At 33.8% G+C, this 25,287-nt stretch overlaps 3 protein-coding genes across 5 annotated transcripts; 1 reads left to right on the top strand and 2 right to left on the bottom strand.

Moving 5' to 3' along the window:
• Positions 1–142: 142 nt before the first annotated feature.
• On the bottom strand, positions 143–7,025 carry LOC121244358 (probable serine/threonine-protein kinase PBL17). The gene is made up of 6 exons (XM_041142403.1): positions 6,501–7,025; positions 5,236–5,546; positions 2,128–2,263; positions 1,912–2,048; positions 1,279–1,402; positions 143–1,082 (listed from the first exon to the last, which is right to left on the bottom strand). Exons 1-6 carry the CDS (start codon positions 6,592–6,594, stop codon positions 556–558), a joined length of 1,329 nt encoding a protein of 442 aa, XP_040998337.1. The 5' UTR covers positions 6,595–7,025; the 3' UTR covers positions 143–555.
• A 1,108-nt stretch (positions 7,026–8,133) lies between these two features.
• On the top strand, positions 8,134–13,391 carry LOC121244359 (prefoldin subunit 1). The gene is made up of 6 exons (XM_041142404.1): positions 8,134–8,289; positions 8,415–8,468; positions 11,042–11,147; positions 11,431–11,437; positions 12,432–12,516; positions 13,065–13,391. Exons 1-6 carry the CDS (start codon positions 8,266–8,268, stop codon positions 13,176–13,178), a joined length of 390 nt encoding a protein of 129 aa, XP_040998338.1. The 5' UTR covers positions 8,134–8,265; the 3' UTR covers positions 13,179–13,391.
• Positions 13,392–14,749: 1,358 nt separating this feature from the next.
• Positions 14,750–24,387, bottom strand: LOC121244846 (lupeol synthase-like). Of its 3 annotated transcripts, none has more exons than XM_041143069.1 (19): positions 24,186–24,387; positions 22,999–23,194; positions 21,187–21,372; positions 20,999–21,088; positions 20,480–20,677; positions 19,344–19,428; positions 19,050–19,216; positions 18,381–18,569; positions 18,149–18,262; positions 17,837–17,956; positions 17,443–17,565; positions 17,237–17,335; positions 16,903–16,959; positions 16,753–16,799; positions 16,499–16,642; positions 15,870–16,047; positions 15,657–15,737; positions 15,307–15,390; positions 14,750–15,150 (listed from the first exon to the last, which is right to left on the bottom strand). In XM_041143069.1, the coding sequence occupies exons 2-19, from the start codon at positions 23,191–23,193 to the stop codon at positions 15,040–15,042; spliced, it is 2,268 nt and encodes a 755-aa protein (XP_040999003.1). In that variant the 5' UTR covers position 23,194; positions 24,186–24,387; the 3' UTR covers positions 14,750–15,039. The 3 variants fall into 3 exon arrangements, with proteins under 3 accessions (XP_040999003.1, XP_040999002.1, XP_040999001.1); XM_041143068.1 differs by having other exon boundaries at positions 22,999–23,207; XM_041143067.1 differs by having other exon boundaries at positions 22,999–23,226.
• Between the last annotated feature and the right edge of the window lie 900 nt (positions 24,388–25,287).

Consider the following 25,287-nt stretch of genomic DNA (forward strand, 5'->3'; position numbering starts at 1 on the left):
GCAGTTCTACATTTCCTTCATGTTTTTTCCCCCATGCAATGAAGATATAATCATGAAATTAAGACAAAATCCATATCTTTTTCATGAAGAGAAAGGCTAGAATTCTCAAATTTTGCCAGTTGAGGAGAATAATTACCTCTTCTTGATCGTTAAACAATAATTTTATTGATGAAAAAGATAAGACAGTCTAACCACACAGGACACATATATACAAGAACAACACCTAAACATGATTAACTGTTACGAGGAAGTTGTGAATGTTCAACCCATTGAAATCTATTACATGGAGAAGAAAAACTACCCCGAAACAGCAAATGGATACACCGGTTATAATTTCAAAAGTCTTCGACTTTTCCCTGGTAAGGACATGAAACAGAACACAACAAAAAGGGAATGAAATCTACAATTTCATTAATAGGACAATAATAGTGATCTCCAAACACCAAATGGATACACAAGTTACTAAATCTTATACAAGTTCAACTTCAATCCATATTTGGTGAAGGTTCAACTTCTGAAAGAGTACAGGTTCAAACACTGGAAGTTGACTTCTTGTCAGGGTAGCAAGTCTGGAGAAGGATAAAGGTCACAATCATTGGGAGGCTCACTTTTGCTCCTCCCTTTTCCGGATTTGCTCCGCTGCACCTTGGTTTCCCTCTCACTTCTGGATGGGAGTCTCTTCTCTGACTCACAGGCAGGGGTATCCTTTGGAACCTCATAAAGGGTTAGACCACTGCCTCCTCCACTTTGAAGCAGTGCCTCCTCCTGATTTTCTATGTTCGACTGAAAATTTTCGAGGATGCCAACAACGTGGCTCATGAGAGGTCGTCCTTTTGGGTTTTGGCTAAGGCATTGGTATGCCAAATGGGCCACCTTCATTACTGCTTTAACTGAGTACTGCCCCTCCAGTCTAGGGTCTAAGATCCTCAGGAGCTTCTTATTGTGGTTCAACAGTGGGCGGGCCCACTCAACCAAGTTGTGCTCTCGGCTGGGCCTGCTCTTGTCCAATGCTCTCCTTCCGATGAGCAACTCAAGCAGCACTACTCCAAAGCCATAAACATCGCTTCGAGATGTTAAATGCCCTGGTCAGGATCAATTAAAATTTAAGCCATGGACCAAAGTAGTTTCTATTAGCAATCACTTACTAAAAGAAAGTGGTTTCTATTTGCTATCAATAATGCTTGGTTTGGCAAAGGTTATCAAAAGGTGGAAAAGAACCACCATGTGATAAAAGAATTCAGCGCACTTTGCTATTTTGTTTTTCAGAAAAAGACTCACCAGTCATTACATACTCGGGAGCAGCATATCCATAAGTACCCATCACTCGTGTTGAAACATGCGTTTGATCTCCCATTGGCCCGTCCTTTGCAAGGCCAAAATCTGAAAGCTTTGCATTAAAATCCTGCAGTTTTAAAAAATCATTCCTTAAAACATGCACATGCATGTCTTATCTTTGTTTCATATAATAGATACTAGCTTTTATCATGTGGCCCTTTCTTGACAAAAGAGAATGTGTTCAGCATGTGGCCCTTTCTTTTTCTGTCTTTACTAGTCTATTTGCAATGAGTTCTGGCTTGGAACTTCGCTGGTAGAAGCAAATTGAATTTTCACCAGGCTTATGCTCAGGAAGCTAGTTTTCCTAATTTTTTTTAGATTTTAACTAAAACAAGATGGTCCTGGGTTGGGTCAAAGAGCAGTCTAGTAGTCAAAGGATAGACTTGGGATGAGCCGTAGACTCACATATCCTGGGTTTGGTTCTGCAGTAGGAGTTCCCCTGGATTGCCTGATACATGGTTCTTTGGAGGGGTGGAGTATTATATCCGGAGTTTACTCCCTAGGGATGAGTCCCAAGGGCCCTACGCATTGTTTTCTTTAAAACAATATCCATATATCAAGGAGAAGACAACTAACCGCATCCAGCAAGATGTTCGACGTCTTGAAGTCACGGTATATGACAGGTCTTTCTGCACCATGAAGAAAAGCAAGTCCTTTTGCAGCATCTAATGCAATCTTCATTCTTCTTGACCAATTTAGGGTAGAGCCCACTCCTACCATAATAAATAAATAAGATAAGAAGACACAATACGTAACAAATCATAAAGGATTCATTTTATATAAGATACTTACTGCGAAACAGATGTGTTTCTAGGTTCCCGCTTGCCATATACTCATAAACTAACAGCCTGTGCTCATCCTCACAGCAATACCCAATGAGTTTCACAAGATTAGAGTGACGGAGCTGCCCTAAATAGTTAACTTCTGCCTGCAAACAAACAAAGATATGGTGAGTATGAGCAAATTAGAACCCCTCTGTACATGAAATGGTCACCAGTGATTACAAGCTTAGTTTCTGGCCACTATAAAAAACAAGTGATGGCGGGTGCCAACCCATTCAGCGGGTACAGTCTCTTGTAGTTGTATAAAAGATATGGGATCATATCACGGGAATGGCAGTTTAAGGAAAGGGAATTTTGCTATGACCTAGTGAGAACGTAAATCAATTTCCACTATACCCCAAAAGGATTAGTTAGACTTACAATTAAAGTTACCTAGATCACTTATAAAATAAATACCAACTGCCAACAATTCATATGGGACTTGGCACCCATGCAATGACTTCACAATCCACCCACCCAATGCTGGACTTAAAACACTTCATCCAACATGGAATTTAACCCACTTCACATTTCAGAATATCAAAAAATCCCCTCAAATCCCTGACATCCTCATCAAGACTTGCATTGCATGATGTTGCAATACCACTTACCAAGTTACTTTTGATACCATTTGTCATGGTCTAGGGAAATCACTACTTGCTATAATAAAAATGGATTCATTGAAGTTACAACTAGGTTTCGTAATACAACTTCTAAACCCGAGTTCCACCTAATATGTTAAACTTATACCTTCACCAAAAATGACACCAAGGCATTTAACGATTCTGGGTATCACACATTTTGCTATAGGCCCACTGGCATCTAGTTGACCAAAATAAAAAGCAAGCAATCTTCTCAAAATGAGAACATTTGTCAAATGCCGACATTTGACATGCTTACCATATTTCCTTCTACGATAAATCTAGGACAGTTTATAGAGGTATACAATGCAAGCAAAATGAGAAAAAAGATATCTTCCTAACATTTTTCTTTTCTTTTTTCCCCAATCTTGCAAGGTTATCCTCAATGCAAAAAAAGGTTACCTCCCTACTAGCTATAAGAAAAAAAAAAAAAAAATCTCCTTTTCCATGACTCAAGTATCCCCTCCTTCCAAAAGAATCATCTTTGAAAATAAAAAGTCCCTGGCATAAGTGTCAAGAGCTAAGCCATTAATTTTGTGCTAAAGGTTATACCTAAGATGGCTGATTTCTTAACTAAGTTGACTTCTCAAGCTGGTTAACGATGGTGGGCCATTGATTTCTCTTATTGAATAGATACTTAATCCTCTAAGACATACAATGTCTTCTAATTCATTAGAAACTTGTCTGAGGAAAAATCTTATATGGCTCATTTTCAATAGATTAGAAGATGGATAATAGGGTGAGCTGTATACAACAACATAAAATATAATGTGGTGCTTAAATGCATTCTATGGAGATCAATTTTTGTTGTAAGATGGCTATCCTATGTTTATAAGTGAAAAGACTAACATTTATAAATAAGCTGAGTAATTCCAATCCAATCAAGCGTCCTTAAGTTAAAAATAAATTCGACTGCAGGCACAAAACATTATTGATTTCAAAATGATTTCTTTTTCTTTCACATTCATCAATAGTTTCTCTACCTACTTAAGTTGTGTTCAATGTATTCATTTTTTCCATAACTAAAATGAAAATGATTTTAGCTATGGAAAACATGCAAAACCTAATATTGGAAGAAAATAAATAAACTGAGAACAAGCTCATTTTCAATAGATTTTTTATTTTTATTTTTTATTTTATAAGTAAATGATTGTATTAATAACAAAAGGCTTAGCCCAAGTACACAAGAGGGTATACACGAGTTAACGCCTATCTAGGAAGAAGAAAAAGAAGCAAGAAAGTCATGAATGCCCAGGCCGTTAAAATCTACAGCTATGGCCCATAAAAATAAAGTTCTAACAAAAAGTGCTCTAAGTTCCTCTATAGAGCGTTCTTTATCTCCGAACGTATGACATTTGCGCAAAGTATGACATTTTCAATAGATTAGAAGATGGATAATAGGGTGAGCTGTATACAACAACATAAAATATAATGTGGTTCTTAAACGCATTCTATGGAGATCAATTCTTGTTGTAAGGTGGCTGTCCTATGTTTATAAGTGAAAAGACTAACATTTATAAATAAGCTGAGTAATTCCAATCCAATCAAGCTTCCTTAAGTTAAAAATAAATTCGACTGCAGTCACAAAACATTATTGATTTCAAAATGATTTCTTTTTCTTTCACATTCATCAATAGTTTCTCTACCTACTTAAGTTGTGTTCAATGTAATCATTTTTTCCGTAACTAAAATGAAAATCATTTTAGCTATTGAAAACATGCAAAACCTAATATTGGAAGAAAATAAATAAACTAAGAGAACAAGCTCATTTTCAATAGATTTTTTTTTTTTTAAAGTAAATGATTGTATTAATAACAAAAGGCTTAGCCCAAGTACACAAGAGGGTATACACGAGTTAACGCCTATCTAGGAAGAAGAAAAAGAAACAAGAAAGTCATGAATGCCCAGGCCATTAAAATCTACAGCTATGGCCCATAAAAATAAAGTTCTAACAAAAAGTGATCTAAGTTCCTCTATAGAGCGTTCTTTATCTCCAAACGTATGACATTTGCGCAACGTATGACATTTTCAATAGATTAGAAGATGGATAATAGGGTGAGCTGTATACAACAACATAAAATATAATGTGGTGCCTAAATGCATTCTATGGAGATCAATTCTTGTTGTAAGGTGGCTGTCCTATGTTTATAAGTGAAAAGACTAACATTTATAACTAAGCTGAGTAATTCTAATCATAATCCAATCAAGCTTCCTTAAGTTAAAAATAAATTCGACTGCAGTTGCAAAACATTATTGATGTCAAAATGATTTTTTTTTTTCTTTCACATTCATCAATAGTTTCTCTAGCTACTTAAGTTGTGTTCAATGTAATCATTTTTTCCATAACTAAAATGAAAATCATTTTAGCTATGGAAAACATGCAAAACCTAATATTGGAAGAAAATAAATAAACTAAGTGAACAAGGTAAGTCAAATACCAGCCATTCCCTGTCACCTTGGAACCCTTCTCGATTAAGCTCCTTAATGGCTACTTCGGTATTCTTGTATCCCAATCTCACGTTCTCATCAATTAGTCCTTTATATACAATTCCAAATCCACCCTCGCCAAGAATTAAATCTGGCCGGAAATGTTTTGTGGCCAACCTCATTTCCTCATATGTGAAGATATCAACATTACTGTACCCAGGACTTTTGCGGAGATCTTTGACATTCCTGGGAGTTGGGGGAGTGCTACGCACTCCTTTTTCTGGTGTATTTGGAGATGTGGCTGTTTCATGCCCTACTTTAACTGAAATGTCACATGAGAAAGAAATATTTTTGAGCTAAACATCGAAAATGATATCAACTCACTAACATTTAGCTGCTTATATCAACACCATTTTTTTGAAGGACAACAGCCCCAACATGCAATTTTAATTGAGAATTGATAGTTGCAGTCATGAGTGCGCAAGCGTCGTGCAATCACTTTGAAAAAAGTGAATAAATATGGGATCCACGTGAAAAAAAAAATTAATTTTTTCATAGTGGATCCCACTCTTTTTCAAAGCGACTGCACGTCGCTTGCGCATTCTACGACTACATATAGCATTACTCATTTTAATTTCATAAACTTTTAAATTTGCTTCCCCAAGTATTATAAAATATAAAATTTGTTCAAGAATTAATACAATAACTACGAAGTCTCATAATTTAACTAAGTGTGGAGGAACCAACGGATGCAACACACTACTATTCTCAAAGCAATGCATACCAAAATGCATACCATTTTGATTATCTCTCCCTCTCTCTCTCTCTCTCTCTCTCTCTCACTCACACACACACACACACACACACACCATATTAGAAACTATCGTATCTCTTATTTAGTTGCTAAATATATTAAAACCACCAAGTTTTGATCATTTATGGATCCCAGATAAAACCAAATTGGCTTTAAATGGAAATAAATAGTTCAACAGCAAATATAATTAATATTTTTTTTTGATAAGCAAGAAAAGGAGGATAAAAAATAATTAATAGAAAAGTACATCAATGATAAAAGGATTTAATTAAATGTCAAAACAAATTATTGCTGATTTAATAAACCAAAAAAGAATAGACTGTTCTTTGTTAATACTTTATTCCTATGGGCTAAATCTATTAATTTCAAAGGTCTAGATTTTCATGATTTTCTTTACTTGGGGCCATGCCGTTCTTATTAGATAATCTTTTACTCATAAAAAAATAAACCAAAAAGGAATACCTTGATTTCTCTTAACACACTGCGGGCTCTGTTCTTGCTTTTGCAGTTGCAGTTGTTGTGATTGTTGTTCTTCAATACTAAAACAAATCCCCATGAATCCCGAGCTAAGCCACAACCTTTACATTTCCATCTTCACATTACAAATCTACGACATCCATTTATTTTTTTATCATCAAGGTAATCAAAGTAAAAACTCAAACTTCTTCTGTGTTTTATCTTACAAGCATTGGAAACCTCAATGTGGACCTAAATGTTTCCCTCACCGACGGGTCCGGACTCGATCTGGGTAGGACCAAATCCGAAATGGGCACCCGGGATTTCTGTGGCTTTCACTGATTCAGAATCAAGTATGTGGGTAAACAACACCGTCTCAAAAGAAAAAAGACGGATATTTCAAAGAAAAACCGACAAGAAGAGAGAGAAAGCGTGTGCGACTGTCTGTGCGCGTCAGGAAGAGAGAGAGAGAGAGAGAGAGAGAGAGGGAGATGACTGACAAAATGAGATGGTTTGGTTCCGTTGGTTTGGATCAACAGGCGCCGAAAGCGTCAACCAAATCACTCCAATCCCCAAGCCAACGTTGTCGGCTTGTTGAATTGGGTTGGTCTTTTGGGCCTTTCCATGCTCTAAACTGGGTTTGAGACTTCGAGCTTTGATCCGTAATTTGATTTTTTTTTTCTTCAGTCAATAGTTAATATGAGACATTTTATGTATTTTTTTTAATAAATTTTTGTTTATAAAAGTTATTTAAAATAAAAATTTTAGATAAAGAGAAAACAATGTTTTTTTTTGCCATACTCTTGGACACCTTTTTCCTTTTAATGATGATGTATTTTTTCTTAGAAAAGAATCTTATATTGCAACAATGAGTGTTAATGTATTTATCAAACTAAAAGATTTTGAGAAATATTTTCGAAGAATATTTTATAAATATAAATTTATAAATTGATGTAGTTTGATGTTATACATTAGATTATAAATATATTTTTACTTGTAAAATAAATTTAACATATTATATGAAATTATTTTAATTTATAAATTTATTTCATGACCATAACACTAGATAATATTGGAGTTGCATATACATTTATTGACAAAAAAAGGTTAGAATAATTAGAAAACGGATCACAGATTTTTTGACAAGTTACATTTAGTGCCTCAATTTATTTCTCTTGTAGCGAGAGATGTTTGATTTATAAAAAAATCTTACAAAATTTCATAAAAAAAAATTTATAAATTGATTGACGTGAATTCATGTGATTTTTTAGATTTGCTTTATAATAAAAATAATTTTATAATATAATATACCAACATGACAATTTATAAATTTACTTTTATAAAATTATTTTATAACTAAAATATTTTTCTCGTGGATAACTATTCTTTATCCTTCATAATATTTTTTAAGGAAAAAAGGAAAGTTGTACCTGTTATTTTCAACTCATTTAAAAATATATATAGCTTCGTTTGGTTATATATGTGGAATAAAATGAGATGAAAATTAAAAATTAAATAAAATATTATTAAAATATAATTTTTATTTTGAGATTTAAAAAATTAAATTATTTTTATATTTTGTTTAATTAAAATTATAATGATGAGATGAATGAGACAATATATTATTTGATCCAAACTAAACCTACTCGGGCCAGTCGGATCCGAATAAAACCCATATCCGCTATCAAATCCCTAAATCTGGACCTCAGTACGCCGAGACAACTTATTTACCTACTCGGACACTCCGAATCCGTGTTTTCACTCTTCTGCGATGGCCGACGAAGCGAACAGAGCTGTAAGTTTTGGGACTTTTCTTCTTTCATTTTCGTTCTTTTTGTTCGTTTTTTTCCCCCAGCAACCAAATGGGTCCTCAAAGCTATTTAGTGGACGAACTTCTGACGGTTCTCGTGGAAATCATAGGCTTTTATAGAGATTCAAGGTCGCATGATTGAGATCACTGGAAAACTGAAACAGGTCAGTCTGCTTAAGTTTTTGAATTGTAATTCCTGTATATTTTTTGGGTATGTTTTGGCTTTTAACTGCAACGTATAGCTCGGTTTTTTCCAGTTAAATCATCGTATAATGAAGGTGATGCTCGTTGTTTAATGGGTCTATCATGGTTTAGTTAAACTTCTGATGTTCGTTGTAATGCCATTTACTGATGCTATGTTTCCTTTTCTTTTGTTTAAATTTTGGTATTTGTGGAGTTAGTTTCGAACCTATTTTTGATCGGTAAACAAGAATAAGTTGCAAACCTAGTCATGCTTTGCCTTCAATAAAGCAAGAAACGAGAAAATAGCAATTCGAGGTAGTAAAAACTTCTGCAATTCCGCTTTTTATTATCTTTTAGTATATAAAAAAAAAAGTATGCATGCAACTGATGGGGCTTAACACAATGAGTCATCCCCCATCTTGTTCTTGTAGTAAATTGAGATGCTGTATAAATAATTGGTCATTGATGCCAACTGGGAGAAGTTAGCACAAACTTTTCCGAAAGGACCATTGTGAGGACACTATATATTTTTCATAATTTGATTTGATATATATATATGTTCTCCATCCATATATCTTGAAATTAGGTCTATAAGCAACTTAACTCTTGAATGTTTGTAGGGGTCTAAATTCTAATTCTTCCTTTGCTGGATAGTAGGAACAGTTTCTTCCTCATTAGGTTTGCAATATATATGTTGGTTGAAATTATAGCTTGTTGGAACAGGGGTAGTATTTTCTGGTGGATGGTACCACTGTTCCTCATGGGGAGCTTATGGAGAGAGAGAGAGAGGCTCACACTGTTGAGGATCTTAAACTTTTTTATTTCCTTTTTGATGTTTCAACTTTATGTACTATGGTTGTCTTTTTGCATTTTTAGATAATATCTAATAAAAAAAGAAGTTCGAGTTTTCATTAGAGAGAACTTTGGCAGAAAAATGTTATCACATTTAAAAAAAAAAAAAAAAAAAATCAGTTTTATGAGAATGGCTTACAATCATCACAGTAGATAGTGTAAGAGCATGAAAAAATGGGGAAACATCTCATTAGCATGTTTCCAATTATCTTTTGATTGGCATCTGATCAGTATGCTGCAGTTTCAGATTTGCTTTGTCGTTCTAATGGCTCAATCCAGTGTGATATTTGTTTAACTAGAGCTGTACATGATTGGGAGATTGGCAAAGTTTCAGCCTTTTACAGTTTTTTATACTCTTTGAGGCTTGGAGGTAATGATGAGTTGGAAGTCTAAGGGGGGTAAAAAGTTCTCTGTTCGTTTGTGCTATAAGCTGTCGACTTCTCAGACTAGTCCTTCTTTTCCTTGGAAGTGCATTTGGAGGTCTCATGTGCCTTCCAAAGTTGCTTTCTTCACTTGGACTGCCTCTCTTGGAAAAATCTCGACATTGGATAATTTAAGGAAGCGGGGGTGTTATTGTTATGGATTGGTGGTACATGTGTAAAAAGAATGGGGAAACCATGGATCATCTACTCTTGCATTGTGAGGTGGCAGGGGCTTTATGGGATGGCATTTTTTGTAGAACCGGCTTGGCTTGGGTGATGCCTTTGAGAGTGGTAGATCTTCTAGCATGCTGGAAAGGGCTTCATGGTTGCACTCAAGTGGATGCGGCTTGGAAGATGGTCCCTTTGTGTCTCATGTAGTGCATTTGGATGGAATGGAATGAGCGGTGTTTTAATGACAAGGAGCATACTTTGGAATTTCTTTGTTCACTCTTTGCTGTTTTGGTTTTCTGCTTTAGTGACTAACGGATCTTCCGTTCATGATTTTCTGATGTCGCTTTCTGTTTCCTAGAATGTACTTAGGTGTTTTTTTTTTTTTATACTTCTTGTGTACATGGGTTTCGCCTATACATTCATTTCTAATAAAACTTCTTACTTATAAAAAAAAAAAGCGTGAAAGAAGCTAATAGTTAACTTACTGTTTGTGCAAAGCAGGCATGGGACCCTGGCTCATCATAATATATATTTCCTATTGTGGTAACCTTTGTGTAGAGGCTGGTTGTGGATTTGGTGGGAGAGAAATGATGGAACGTTTGATAGTAAGAAGATTTCAATGATTAAGGGTTGGTTTGGATTGAGAGATGAGCTGAGATGATTTTAAATGAAAGATGAAAGCTGAATAAAATATTGTTAGAATATTATTTTTTAATATTATTATCGTTTTGGGATTTGAAAAAATTGAATTGAGATTTGAAAAAGTTGAATTGTATATTATATTTTATGTGAGAATTTGAGAAAGTTGTAATAATGAGATGAGATGAGATGAAATACTTTCTGAATCCAAACGGAGCCTAAGTTGAAGTTATTGTTTTCAAGATTGTTCCTTGATTGGATGAAGACAATTCGTCATTTCTCTTTAATTTCTTACGAGGAGTTTTAGGATCTTTATACCCTTATAGGCTCTTCTCTTTGGTTTTTTTATGTGTGTTCCTCTTGCATACTTAATTTTCTAGTGTTGCGCCCCTCTAAACTTTTCTCTTGATGAAATCTGTTACTTATCCTGAAAATACTTTGAAATGAAGTTGGCTATCACATTTTTTCAGGTGCAGATCCAGCTGCGAAACAAAGAGGGTGAAAAGAAGCGAGCTTTCCTAACCTTGGAGGAGCTGCGACAATTGTCTGATGATGCAAATACCTACAAATCTATAGGTATTTACAGAGAACAATAATCTCATATTGCCATATAATGCCCATGCTAGTTGTCTGAGCATATTGTTGGTAAAGTGGCTTAATCCCCAAAAATATTAATGCCTTCTTCAGTTTGTTTTAGAAAATCAATCGCTATCATTATCGGGCCCTCTTAGGAGGTTGTATGGATTTTTTTTGAATCATGCACATCATTCATATCTTGCTATTATTTCTATGACTTTGCTATTTTGGTTGACCCATCCCAAAATCTGATTATGATATACTTTTGTTTTTTGTTTTGCAGGGAGAACGTGAGTTTTGCATCATCTATTTGAGCTCGTGAAAAGTTCACAGTTCACATCATTCTTATTTCTGGGCTGCAAGATTATAAATGACATAGCAGGGTTTTAAACACATGTTGGACCTGCTGGACAGACTGGTTGAACCACCGCTGGCCTCAAACGTCTAGTCATCCCCCTCAATTCATTTGGTCAAAGAACTGGGTTGGGCTGTTGTCAATCTCAGTCCAGCCATTGACCTGTTTCTCACTGACCTAACATAGTTATGTTCATTTCAAACCATAAAACTCACTGACCTACAAATGAATGAGCATTAGGGTGTGGTAATCAATTCCATGCTCACTCACTTGTAGTATTGGTGTGCTTACCAACAAACCACCAAGTAGTTTTTGTTTGTTGTGGTGCAAGTTATTATCACCTGATATTCATTATGTTTGGAATCCTTTTGGCTTCAAATCAGAAGTAATTAATGAGACATATTTTGCACACATTTTATTTATTTTGTTAAACAAAATTTGAGATGGAATTAATATGGGATAAACCAAGATGTGGTATACCATGAAGATGATAGGGTTTCACAACTGATAAAAAAAAAAGAAGATTGATAGGGTTTCACACAAAATTGGTTGTAATTTTGCTCATCCATGGCTTAAGGTCACTTCTTGATAATAAAGTTTGAGCAATAAATCAATTGCTCCTGAATCTATACACCATACAGAGTAAAAATGTGTGTATATTTTATGAAGCTGAATTCAGAATATGTCAAGCATTTAATTTATAGATTTCTTTGAATGTCTATACTTAGTCATTACATTATTCATTTTAGATTAATTTTACTGTATGATTTATCTTTTAATGTTAAAATAAAAAAAGCTTATGACTTCATGGTTCAGCGGTGGTTGGCCCAGCGGTCCCTTTTCCATTTTCAGTTTTCTGGTTCATTGAACGATCTGGTTTAAAACATTGTGACATAGTCTAATAAATTTCTCTTTGATATGGTGGCTAGGTTTTTTTTAGAGCCCAAGTCAGTTTTAATGAATGAGCAGGAACAAAAGCTGAAGGATAGTGAAACTGCAATTGCCTCATTACAGGTGAATTCTCTCTCTCAGAAAAGAAAATCATAAATTTTATTTATGCCAAAAGAATATCTATGAATATAATTAAAAAGTGGGTTGTAGAAATTGCACTAACATTGTCACCTAATGTACTTGAGTAATCTTGCATTATTCATCATCAGGAATCTTGTAACAGTATGGTGAAATAGGTATTGAATTGTCACTCTAGGGGTTCTGTAAGAAAAACTTACCAAGTTTATAGATGAGAAAACAAGTAGAAGAATTTATAGTAATACCCCAGGTCATGGCTGGATGGGTGGATTGTAAAGACATTGTGTTGGTGCTGAGTGCCACATTAGTTGTCTATGGGGTGGAACTGAGCTTTATAAGTGATCATATGGAACTTCAAATTATTCCTTTGGAATATAGCGTAGATGTGGATAGTGCGTTCTCCGGATTATGACTATTACGGAACAATGTTTTTTTTGTTTTTTGTTTTTTTAATAAAAAAAAAAAGCAAAACTTTCCCCTACTAGTCCAAACTGGCTAATGGTGAAAATATTTTTTTGTTGGGCTCTGGACAGACATCAAAGGAATATTTAGAGAAGCAGAGGGCAGAGGTGGAGAACAACTTTAGGGAACTGTTGCAGCAAGATCCAGGCCTTGCTCGTCAGATAATGTCTATGACTGTAATGTGAATCTGACATTTCTGAGAATTTCTGCCTTGTGGTTTCTTACAAAAAGAAAAATGTGATATTGGTAGATTGTAATGTTTGTTCAGAGAAGTCTGGTTTTCCATATCTGGTGAGACGTTCTGATGAATGAAGCCAGATATGCTACTCTTACAAGACCTTGTTCATTATTCCTATCTGAGAATCTTCCCATAAATCTATATTCAATAGTTACAGTAATCTTTACAATGTGACAACTTCTTGATAAAATGGTACTCTTTTAGCTTACCCCGGAGAGAAAATTATCAGCTAGGAGTATGGAGGACATGCAATTCTCATCCTATAATAGCATGCTATGTAATTAAAATTAATTTTAATTGGCATAGCATTATAGGATAGAATGAGTATCGCGTGTTCGTATCCTGAGACTACATAATAATTACTCATCCTAACGGGGGGAATGGCATGGGAATCTTTAGACCTCATTGATGATAGGCTAGAGACTTGGCTCTTAGCAGTTGCATAAGGTGATTCACTCCTTTGATATCAATAAAAGGAGAGTGCTGGTTTGGATTCAGAGATGAGATAAGATGATTTTAGATAAAAGATGAAAGTTGAATAAAATATTGTTAGAATATTATTATTATTTTGATATTTGAAAAAGTTATATTGGGATTGAAAAAATTAATTTGTTTATTATATTTTGTGTGTGAATTTGAAAAAATTGTAATGATGAGATAAGATGAGATGAAACACTTTTTTTAATCCAAACGGGGTATCATTCACAAACAAACGAAAGAAACTAGTAAAAGCCTTTGATGAAATGGCATGGTGGCCATGTGGGGGGAGGGAGGAGGAAGGAAAAGAAGGGAAATGGAAGGGCTTTTCTTCCGCCCATGGAAAAATTTGGGAAAGGAAAGTTTGGTGAGAGTAAACGAAGCGGAGGAAGATAAAACACCCTTTTTGTGTTAATCTTTCACAAGGCTTCACTTGCTTGCCAATTGAGATATTCTTAATTACTATCTTAAACGCAAAAGAAAAAAAAGTAAATATGATTGTAACACAATTATTAGATATATAGAGGCAGTTCTCATGTTGATACTAGCTAGAGCTCGTCGCCAGGAAGAAGAAAGTTACTGAAAACTCAGGGAAATCGGATCAAGAGGCGGCAATTGATCGACTACAAGAAAAACAAGTATTTGTGACGGATTATTTGTGATGATAATGACTATTTGCGACAAAACAAATTTGTTTTGACAGAAAATAATCATTTTCGCTGGAAATAGTTGGGACTTGTGCACCAGCAATGAGGCACACCAAAAGACTCATCCAACATAGCAAAAGGTTGGGATTGCGACCTGGGGCTCGTGATCTGTGGCATCAACTGGAGGGAGGAAGAGGAATTGGAAGAAAAACATTGGATGGAAAGAAGTAAAAAAGAGGAAGGAAGAGTGATTATAAGGGAGAGGGAAGAGAGAGGTGGTGGTTGATTGGAGCTCTGCTGGCACCGTTGGCCCACCCCAAATAACACGCAGGGTGGGTCTTGGAGTAGACATCATGACCTCCTCATGATCGACCAACATCCCAAACCCTACGGAAAAAACAAAGATCTCTCTCCAAAAAATTAAGGTTAACTACACTGCACTGCAGTATCCTTGTTGGAAGTTGAATCCTCCAATATTCTCTTACATTATTCAGTATGAGAAATGTTTTAAGAGATGCTTAATTATGCAACAGACTGCATTATTAAAAATATATTCCAACGTACACCTTTCAAGTAATATATATATATATATATATATATATATATATTTACTGGAGAGAGCAGTGCTGCTATCTGTCGAATTACTTCAATATGCAGAACTTTTGTTTTGCTTTTTAGGCACTATTATGCAAGTAGAACTCGCCTTCGATATTCCCCAAGAGCCCATAAGGGGAAAATGTCTCTAAATGCTGCGTAGTTTAATCCACAAAACGTAAAAAATATCCCAGTGATTTCCTGCACGTTAGCAATAAACAAACATTGGGACTTTAGAAAATTGTTTTTATTGAAGGAAAAGGAAAAAGGGAAAAAAAAAAAAACACTACTCACGACAAACACTTGAATGAACTATTAAATAAATGTGCTTGATTTTGTATAAATTGCATGAATTACCTGTTGAGGGAATTCACCATCTTCCAATTGTGAGTTGATCAGTACCCTTACTCCACGATGAATTGGTGTTGGATCTCTCTCAGCCTGATTTTGAGAAAAAAAAAAAAAAAAACTATGATTTTTAAATCTCTTAAAGAGAAAAATGTTGTTTATCATCATTTTAACCATCATTCTTTCAATATTTTTTTGACGTGGCATCAAATGATTGGTAGACATGGGGTGAAATATAACAAATACTTTTTCAATCATTTAAAGCGATCGATGTTATCGGATGATGAGATCAGAATGATAAATAGAAACGATGACGAGTAACATTACAGCTTATTAGAAAATGACCATAGACTGAGTACCTGTCCTGCGTTAATGAGTGTTAACACTGCCCAAGCAGTTTGGACAACATTTTCTCGATTGCCTTCTATATTTGACCACACCTGTTCAACAATCAAACTTCATTTCTCTATTTTCATTTTCCTTATTTTTGTTTTGTTTTTCCTTGTGGTTTACACATTAAAAAATGGAATATGTTGTCTAATATATATATATATATAAAATATAATATATACCTTGTTGTGGCATGAGAGGTAACTCTCTCCCCATCCGCCATTTGGCAACTGCTTTGACAGCAAAAATTCACAAGCTTTGCGAATTGCAGCACAATTTTGGTAGTTTTTTCCAGAAGCTGAGAGTGCCCCTACAGCAAACCATGTGCCATAGGTGTAGCAAATCCCCCAATTACCATACCTGTGTAAGTGCTAATCTTGCATAAAAATTGATATTGTTTCGTTGTTGCAAGGATACTAACATGAGAAGAAAGTTATAAATATCGATATGAAAAACACGCTATCGATCTCCAGACTAATGACATGATAAAACTTGATTTGCAAGATAAATTTTCAACCATCTCATCTGAACTGTATAACCAAACGAGGTTAAATCTCTTACAAATCAAAATCTCTCATTATTAGTAACGTAGAGACTATAATGCTATCCACACCAGCTTGCGAATAAAAGTACTCAAAAGTATTGGTGATTAATTCGCCTTTGTTTCTTTTTAAATAACTGGAAGAGATAAGATTATCTCATAGTAAATTAAAAACGTATTTATAAGTTATAACAGATAATGTTTCTTTTATAATTTTCAAGGTCTATAGCTAGCAAGTTAGTTAAGATAGAAAGATCTTGCATGTATTACCATGATCCATCAGGTTCTTGTATGTCTTGAATGAATTGAATGGCCTTGGAAATGGAATTGTCTATCTCCATCCGACGGTGCTTGGGATACAATTTCCTAAAGAGTACGAGACCTTCAACTGCTGACGCAGTGCACTCTACGTACCTATATACAATTAATGTTTTCATCATGTTAGGAATTAAGCAAATTATATATGACCAAAAATGTACGAGGGAATTGCATGCTGCTGTACATGAGACATGATCTCATCTTACTCTTTTTCAAAGAGACAATCCTCGTAGACCTCAGTTGGGTTGAACTTCTGCAGAAAGATATACAGAATTTATGTCAAGGAGTACTGCTGAGTTAGAATAAAAATGCATGCATGGTTTATTCTCATTAAGAATGAACAGATCATCAGCTACCTGCATCCAGGGGGATGCTTTCACAGGCTCCCATGCTGAGAAACCACCATTACTATTCTGTAGTGGAAGTTGAAAGAACGTGAGTTACCGATCAGATCAGGCAATGCATGCATAAGAAAAATGAACATAATGAAGTTAAGCCCATACGTGGAGAATTATGTACATTTGCAAGCTGACGCGAAGAACGTATTCTTTACGCCACTGATCATACGATATGATTTGATTTTTTTTTTATCATGTTATAGCGTAGAAGGTGCGTTCTTCACACCAGTTTGTAATTTTCCTATATGTTAATGGAGTGAAAAACAAAGTATGTGATCAGTTGAAGTCCTACTTGTAGAGAAAGAACGACATTCACTGCATCATAAAACCGTTCAGTCTCCATTTTTTCCCCAACTAGATCGGTGGGCAATTGTGATAACATGAGTGTAGCCTGCAGAAGAGAAAGGTTTTGAAAAACATCAAATTCTTCCGATAATGTGCGTGGAATTTTGTATATATGTACGTATTTTGAGATCAGAATTCAGGCATTATATATACCTTCAACCCTTCTGCAGTGACATCAGAGACTTGCCAGCCATAGTCCTGTGTTGCTAGTGTCCATGATCCTTTAGTTATGTGTCGGTACATAGCCTTGAAGTCCCCAGGAGGGTTTTCTTGCACCTACATATATATATATATATATAAGAATATTATAGATACATTATTCTTATTAAAACCAACTCGTAAAACAATATTTAATAAAATAAGATGAAATATAGAGTCAAAGTTTGAGCTCGCTAAATCATTAATTATCTTGAGCTTGCTAAATCACAACAGGAGATGGGTATCATGTTGTAATCATGATTTTCAAGTAAGGGCAGTCAATAAATTTTGGAGTACTGTCCTCTTAAAAAAAAAAAAAAAAAAAAGCAGGAGATAATCTGATCGTCACCTGTGAAGCCTTCATGAAATCATATGCTTTTCGAAGAGTTGTTGCGCACTCTTCGTTTAGATTACAATGTAGGATTGCTTGAATGGCGAAAACTGCAGACCACGTTTGACAGCCCAAACTCTGCACCACATGAATAATATTGGATCAAATTCTGAGTTATTTAGTCTTCATGATGACTAGTGAGTAATTCTTCATGTATTCGTGATTGCATGAGCAGGATGGCTCACTTATTCATAGATGTATGTAATTATGCATGCATGCTTTTGTTATTGTTCCACAAAAGATCAGGCTAGCTAGGGAAGATAATATCACCTGAAGTTTTAAGCCATCTTCTGCAACCCAATAGTAATCAGGAAGTCTGGCTAAATGACACTTGTATGCCTCTGAATCTGGATCTTCAACCCACTGGGCCATCAAGCATAACACCTTTCATAAAAATAAATTATAAATAAGAGTTAAGTTCTTAGTATGCTGGATCTTCTTCATTGAGATCATTGAATTGCAGCAGCTAGCTAGCACTATATATATATATATATATATGGACCTTTTCAACGCCTCCAATGCATAAATATCTGCTGGCCTCGTCCTCATAACGTATATGATCAATGGCAATTTTCACCGCCTTCTCTCTCACCATTGAAAAGGGCCAAAGTGACAGGAAAGGCTCCACTATGTATTGAAGAAAATCCCATGCTAAATCTTGTACCAGAGGATGTGGAAAGTAGAGATCCTCCTATAAATCAATAAATATATATATATATATTTATATATATATATTAATTAGCACTTTCGATTAGTTCTTATGTAATCAAAAAATATATTATCTGATCAGCGAAAAAATCTATTCATCTATTTTCTTATTAACCTCTCATCGTCTTATGATGTGACATTAGATGATAGGTTCATAAGTGAATATAATAAATAGTTTCCAATCATCTAATGTCATACTATGAGATGATGAGAGGATGATGAGAATTAGAATAATGAGTATAATTACTCTATCTCAGTTGAACATGCTATATATAAGAGAAATGCATTTTTTGAATGAAATTTTTTATCGCAAAAACTTCTTGACGAAAATGATACTTTTGGGGTAAAAATTCTAGTCCAAAAGAAAAAAAAAAAAATTTATATATGTTGTAGTGTTGTACATATTTTTGCCAAAATTTTGTGAAATATAATCATGATAAACAGTTTTATATATAGTACTAACCTTTGCAATTGTATTCCTGGCTTTGTTCCAGTTAACTAGTTCATAAGGCTCGTTGTACAACTCTTGTCTTAGCGATTTAACTAAGTCAGTGATTGGACCAACAAATTTCTTCCCATATAAATAAGACATTGGCATGTAAACTAAGCGAGCATAGCATAACATTTTTCCTGCAATAATATTAATTCATATAATTAAGTTCATGTAATATTTAGTGTTCAATATCTTAATGTAATTTTTAAGAGAAAAAAAGAAAAGAAAAAGAAAGATATATATACAAGTAGTGAGAAAATCAACCTGGATTAAGGGGGATGAAATTAGGAAGAAGCCAGAACTCTGGGGGTAATGGATTACATCCCGACCACTCATATGCTCCTAGTACCTATATATATATATATGTGATTAGAAGAGGTATTATTTCAGATTGAGAAATACTTTAGCCACAAATGAATTACAGAAAAGTAATCCCATAAACTGACCGCATGATTTCATATAATTTGTTAGATTGTAAAGTTATTTTTATTATAAAGTAGATCTAACGGATCACATGAAAGTAATAAAAGCAAATAAAAAAACTCAATATGGTGAAAAAAAATTCTATAGAATTCAAGCTTTTTTAAGGCTTGTCTTTAATTTTATTTTTTGAACTTACATTTTTAGTTTAATTTGTAACCAATATATTAATAAATAGTAATATTGATTTTAAAAGAAGTTTATAAAGAGTTTATCTGTTATGATTGACTCTTGATGACCTAGGTTATTTTGGAACTCTTTTAATTGTATATATGGCTTTCTATCTCTTTATTCAAACAGGGTTTTCACAATTCTCATAAAAAAGCTAAGATAATGTAACATATATAATTGCTTGGCTTCATATTTTTCACAACCCAAAGTTTTGATACTTCAATATATTTCCTTGTATTATAGATAATAATGTTATCAAGAAGTCTTGGCAACTAAAATGACATGCTTAATTGCTTGCTTTAATCTCTATAATGGGCGCGATGAACCCGAACTTATAATTTAATGTGTCCACGCGAGAAAACTAATAGAAGTTAAGAATAATGCTATTCATCGTCTCTTTAGCCATTATAATCTGAGCATTTGTTGTCGATATTGTAGCGTTAGATTATTGAATTTTATTATTATTATTTTTTACTTATTTTTTTTTATCATTTGATACTACATAAAAAATGATGAAAAGATTATAGTTAAAAAGACGCCGAATGATATATTTTTGTAGGCTAATGGGTTCAAATTATAAACTACTAAAATGAATAAAGAAAATTCTATTTTTATAATCTGACTTTTGTTTCCTATATGCATGTAAACAAGTTCTGATCTCCACAAAAAACCTAAGAACCTGATTTATGGAACTCCTTTAAAATCTAATTCATAAAATTATAATAGGAACTCTTAATAATTGTTCATACCGAGACCCAAAACTTTCCCCATGATGGCACCGCCACCAAACCACCATGGTCGAGGATCCATTTTCTGCCTCTAGCCATAGCCCTATCTTCACCATCTTCGGGCCCCTCTCCAAGTATTCTCAAGGCAATATAGCTCAAAGCTGAGCCAAACATTGTGCTGTCTCCCACTATATGGAAACTCCAGCCTCCATCTGCATTCTGTCCAACAAACACATGAGACAAATACGCGTGTGTGTGTATATATATATATATATATATATATATTTAATATTATATATATTTAATATCTGAGAAAATATATTTATAACTGTGAATTGTGCAATCACCGCGTAATCGCTTTGAAAAAAATAAATAAAATATAGAACCCACATGAAAAAAATTAATTTTTTAATAATGGACCCTATTTTTTTTCAAAACGATTACGCGACGTTTATGCACTTCACAATTATACGTAAAATTTACTCTTAATATCCATCCAAAAAATATCTCAGCTTCCTAGGCCTTCTATTGAATCCAAACCTGAGTATTATATAGGTATCGAATGATTTCCTTTCGATGATGTGATGAGAACATGCGATCGAGATCTCCAGTAATAGACAATGCCATCACCTGCAAATGGTAATAACTTGATCAAATGATTATAAAATAATACTCTTACAACTATTTTATTTTATTTGAATTAAAAAAAATTAAAATGATGGGATTACCAAGGGCCCAACAAAAACCAAGGGTCCACCAAATTCAGCAGGCCAGTGGCCATCATGGGCCTGAAGGGAGGAAATGGAGCTTAGTGCTCTTCTCAGTGTAGTTGTCACTGCTTCCTCTGTTATTTCCTCTGTTTCTTGGACTTTCACTGGTGGTGGAATTGGCCCACGTTGATTCTCCTTTCTAATCTGCAAGTTCAAAAGCCAACAATATAATTGGAATTTCACAACTGATAAAAATTATTCTAATCATGCAATATCATTAGGGGTTAGAAAACCATCTATATATGAGTATATATATGAATAAAGGGATAATTATTATTTTTAAAATCACTAAAATTTTCAATATTCTACCTCAATTTTAAAATTTACCTATTCATTGAGATTTGGTCATTAACATATACAAAAGATAGGTGCTACAGACACAAAGAGATTATACAAAATTATCAAATCCATAGACTGACGTAATTTTATGTGATTTGTTAGATATACTTTATAAGAAAAATAAATTTACAATCTGACGTTTTGCATCAAGCCACATCAGTTTTTAGTTTTATTTTTATGTAATCTTTTTGTAGCTAAACTCTTTCTCTTTTAAGTATTTTTTATTATTATTTTCAATTTTTTTTTCACTTATTTGATTCCTTGGAGGGGAATAAAGATGATTATCCTAGGAAATATAAATTGCCAGAAAAGAAGGGAGGGGTGGGAGGAGATGATCTTTGCATGTGAGGTCGTTAGGGCATGAGAAAATGTGGTTGTGGGAAAACGTGGGTGTGCATGTGATCCAACCTTGAGTATGAGTGAGTTGGAAGTCTGACGTTCTTGCATGCTAATTCTATACTCTGTTTCAAGCCAGAAATACTCATCCAGATCACCTTTTCATCTCTATCGTAGTTTGCGGACTTGTGTCTGCATGGGGACGATCGAGGGAGATGATATGGTGAAAGAAATGAGGATTTTCCTCAAACGGTACTTGTGTTTAGATAATTACTCATCTTTCAAAGAACAAAGTTTCTTGCTCTCATTGTATCGCACCCGGACTAAATGGGGTTAGTCATGATATTTTCGCAAGGAAAATGCTGGGAGCCAATGAAGTGCTTCTACATGTGTGTGTTTTTTAAAGAGATATGATAATTACAGTAGTGAAGTGCTTGAACGCGCGTAAACTCTTTGAAAAAAATAAGTAAATATAAGATCCACATAAAAAAATTAATTTTTTAATAACGGAGTACTCCACTCTTTTTCAAAACGATTGCGCAGCGTTTATGCAATTCACGACTGCATGTAACATTACTCTTTTTTAAAAATATTTATAAAAAAATAAAAAACACAGAAGTCACTTCGTCGGTGCACGTAGCACTGTATGCATACTCTTCTCGTAACTATATATGAGCAAATCTTGCAACCATACAGAGGTTTGAATTTTTTACTCAGAAACTTTTTATCGTACTATATATATATCATGATGGTCTCATGATATGTATGTCTCGTCCTTAAGTCAAACGGAGTCGATCACATTTTGGCTATAATACCAATATTGCATCGAAGGCTATAAGGTTTCTCTCGAGGGTATATACTTTGGCTTCTCTTTTTCCTTTAATATATGTGCAAGGGTTGATCGAATGCAATCACTTGTCCAATTTAATCTACATGCACACCGAAATACATTTGGTGCAGTAAATGCAAGTGCACTACTTCAAATATATAGTATCTCTAGTACTCTTACATCATGCATGGTATTCAAGAAACTACTATAAGAGACTATCAGATCAGAAAAAGGAATTTGAGGGAAAAAAAGATCAAGAGAAAAACCTGCATTCTCATCAAAAGATCACAACTTTGTTTCATCTTAAACCTATTTTTCTTGTATTCCTCACGGACCCTTTCAACTTCAGCATGTTCTTCCGGTGTGCCGGCATTAGGGTCGAATTCCCAGTGTTCTCGCCCGATGAAATTGTTTACGGTCACCAAATTGGGCCCTCCTTGGGATACTTTCAACTTCCACATCCTGATCTATATATATAAGTACAGATAACGTCCCTATATTCAGACAAGATCATCACTGAAATTAATATTATATAACCCTAAACAACTAGGAATTAGCATTTCATAAAAAAGATGAGGGAATATTGGCAAAAGGCAAGAAGAAGAAAACAAATACTGGGGAATATATAGCTAGGAATCAATGCGAAGTTCAACTGTAAAAGCATATATAATCAGCTATATTTTTACAGTTTCGATACGATGAATTTATGAAACTTCAAATTTAGTCTTTTTTACATGACTTCTTCTCAAGAAAGGTTTAAGATAGTTATATTTCAAAAGGATTAATCATAATTAAATTAAGTTACTTAAATTATTATAAGAAATTAAAACTTCTCCATTGCAAGCTGCCATGTGTAATTAAGCTCATAATCACTAGCTAGCTACGTACACGATGAATTAATTATATATATATATAAATATTATATTTGAATTTTAGAAATTTATACGGCAAAACTAATTTAAAAAAATAGATTTAAAAAAAATTTAGGGTCAGATTGCAATTTTAATAGGAACTTGATCAATATATATATATATATATATATATATGATTTCTTCTACAGAATATGATTATTATAGACTTAATTAGGGTTGTTAAGGGGGTTATAATATTAGTGTTTTTTTGCGACAAAAGGGAACAAATTAAAAGACTAGAAAAAAAATTGAGTGCAAGGAGCATGGCTTGTTGGCTGGAATGAATGAACTATTCATGCATGCATATGAGATGGATTGGATGGAAATGATCATCATTTGCATATTTTGATCCCTCATCAGCATCACACTCTTCAGTCGAAAGTATCATCAGCAAAGATTTTTATATACATATATATATATATATAATGCAAATTATATATAATTAAGAAAGATAAAGAACAATAAAATTAATTTGTTGCCATTAAAAGTTGAGATCGAGCGAGAAATGAATGGAAAGAAGCAGAGAGATATTTCTTGAATACCTTTAAATTAGGCTTAGTGATGAGCAAATTTATAAGAGGACGATCGAGGAAGAACACATTCGCTGCTAGCTACTTTGGGATGCATGCAATAATATTAGCACAAGTAGTACTAGCACTTGGCCTTTGGTAGAGAGGCTTCTCCCCTTTATTTAAATAGGAGAAGTGTCAGTCTGCAAGTCCCGATCCATCCATTTATATATTCTTTTCATTCTTCTCTTTTTTATGAACATCGGCAAGTGCATTTACATTATAGATATCCATCCCTATAATTTATAAGAAAAATGCTAAATGTACTTAATAAAAACTTATAAAAAAATTATTTCTCTACATGTCAGTTATTGATTGATATGTTAAAAATCATAAAATTTGAAATTCAAAATTTGAATTTTAAAAGAAAACTAATAAAATAAGTCTTGTAAATAAAAATATAAGTAAAACTGTAAGTACATGTAGCATTACTCAATTTATAATAGGGATCGAACCAGCGGTGCATGCATATTTTTCTGTGAAGAAATGCTGTTTTTCCTCTTGAATTTTATTATTCATAGTCATACTAATCAAAGTGCTGCATTAAAATGTGTTCTGAGATTATAAAAAAAGTACTGATACTCACATAACATATTTCACAATATATTTTATAACACATATCGTAAAATAAAGGTATTTGATAAAATGATGTTACTTTTACAAATTAGTTTACAAAAATAACATTTTTTTTAAAATATGTTATATAAAATGTTGTGAAAAGTGATGCGTATTTATCATTTTTCTGGTAAAAACTTTCGCGTGCTGCCTTTAATTAGTACCTACTAATTAACTTTGCAATAAGTTTTACAGTCAAACAAAGAAGGCTGAGTTAGCCACCAAACCCGTACATATATATATATATATATATATATAGTTATATCATGTAAACGACTTAATTATCAAGTGGGCTTTGCAGAATATCGAAGCTCATGATATTTAAAGCTGGAGGCGTTTAATAAAATTAAATATATTTGTGTGCTATAGTACTTATGATCTAGTTCTCTCTCTCTCTCTCTCTCTCGGCACGCAAGGCCCCAAAAAAGAAAGTAATTAATTAAGAGAAGTGGGGAAATTT

This window comes from Juglans microcarpa x Juglans regia, chromosome 8S (genome assembly GCF_004785595.1).
Source record: "Juglans microcarpa x Juglans regia isolate MS1-56 chromosome 8S, Jm3101_v1.0, whole genome shotgun sequence".
In the NCBI taxonomy this organism is placed as follows: domain Eukaryota; kingdom Viridiplantae; phylum Streptophyta; class Magnoliopsida; order Fagales; family Juglandaceae; genus Juglans; species Juglans microcarpa x Juglans regia.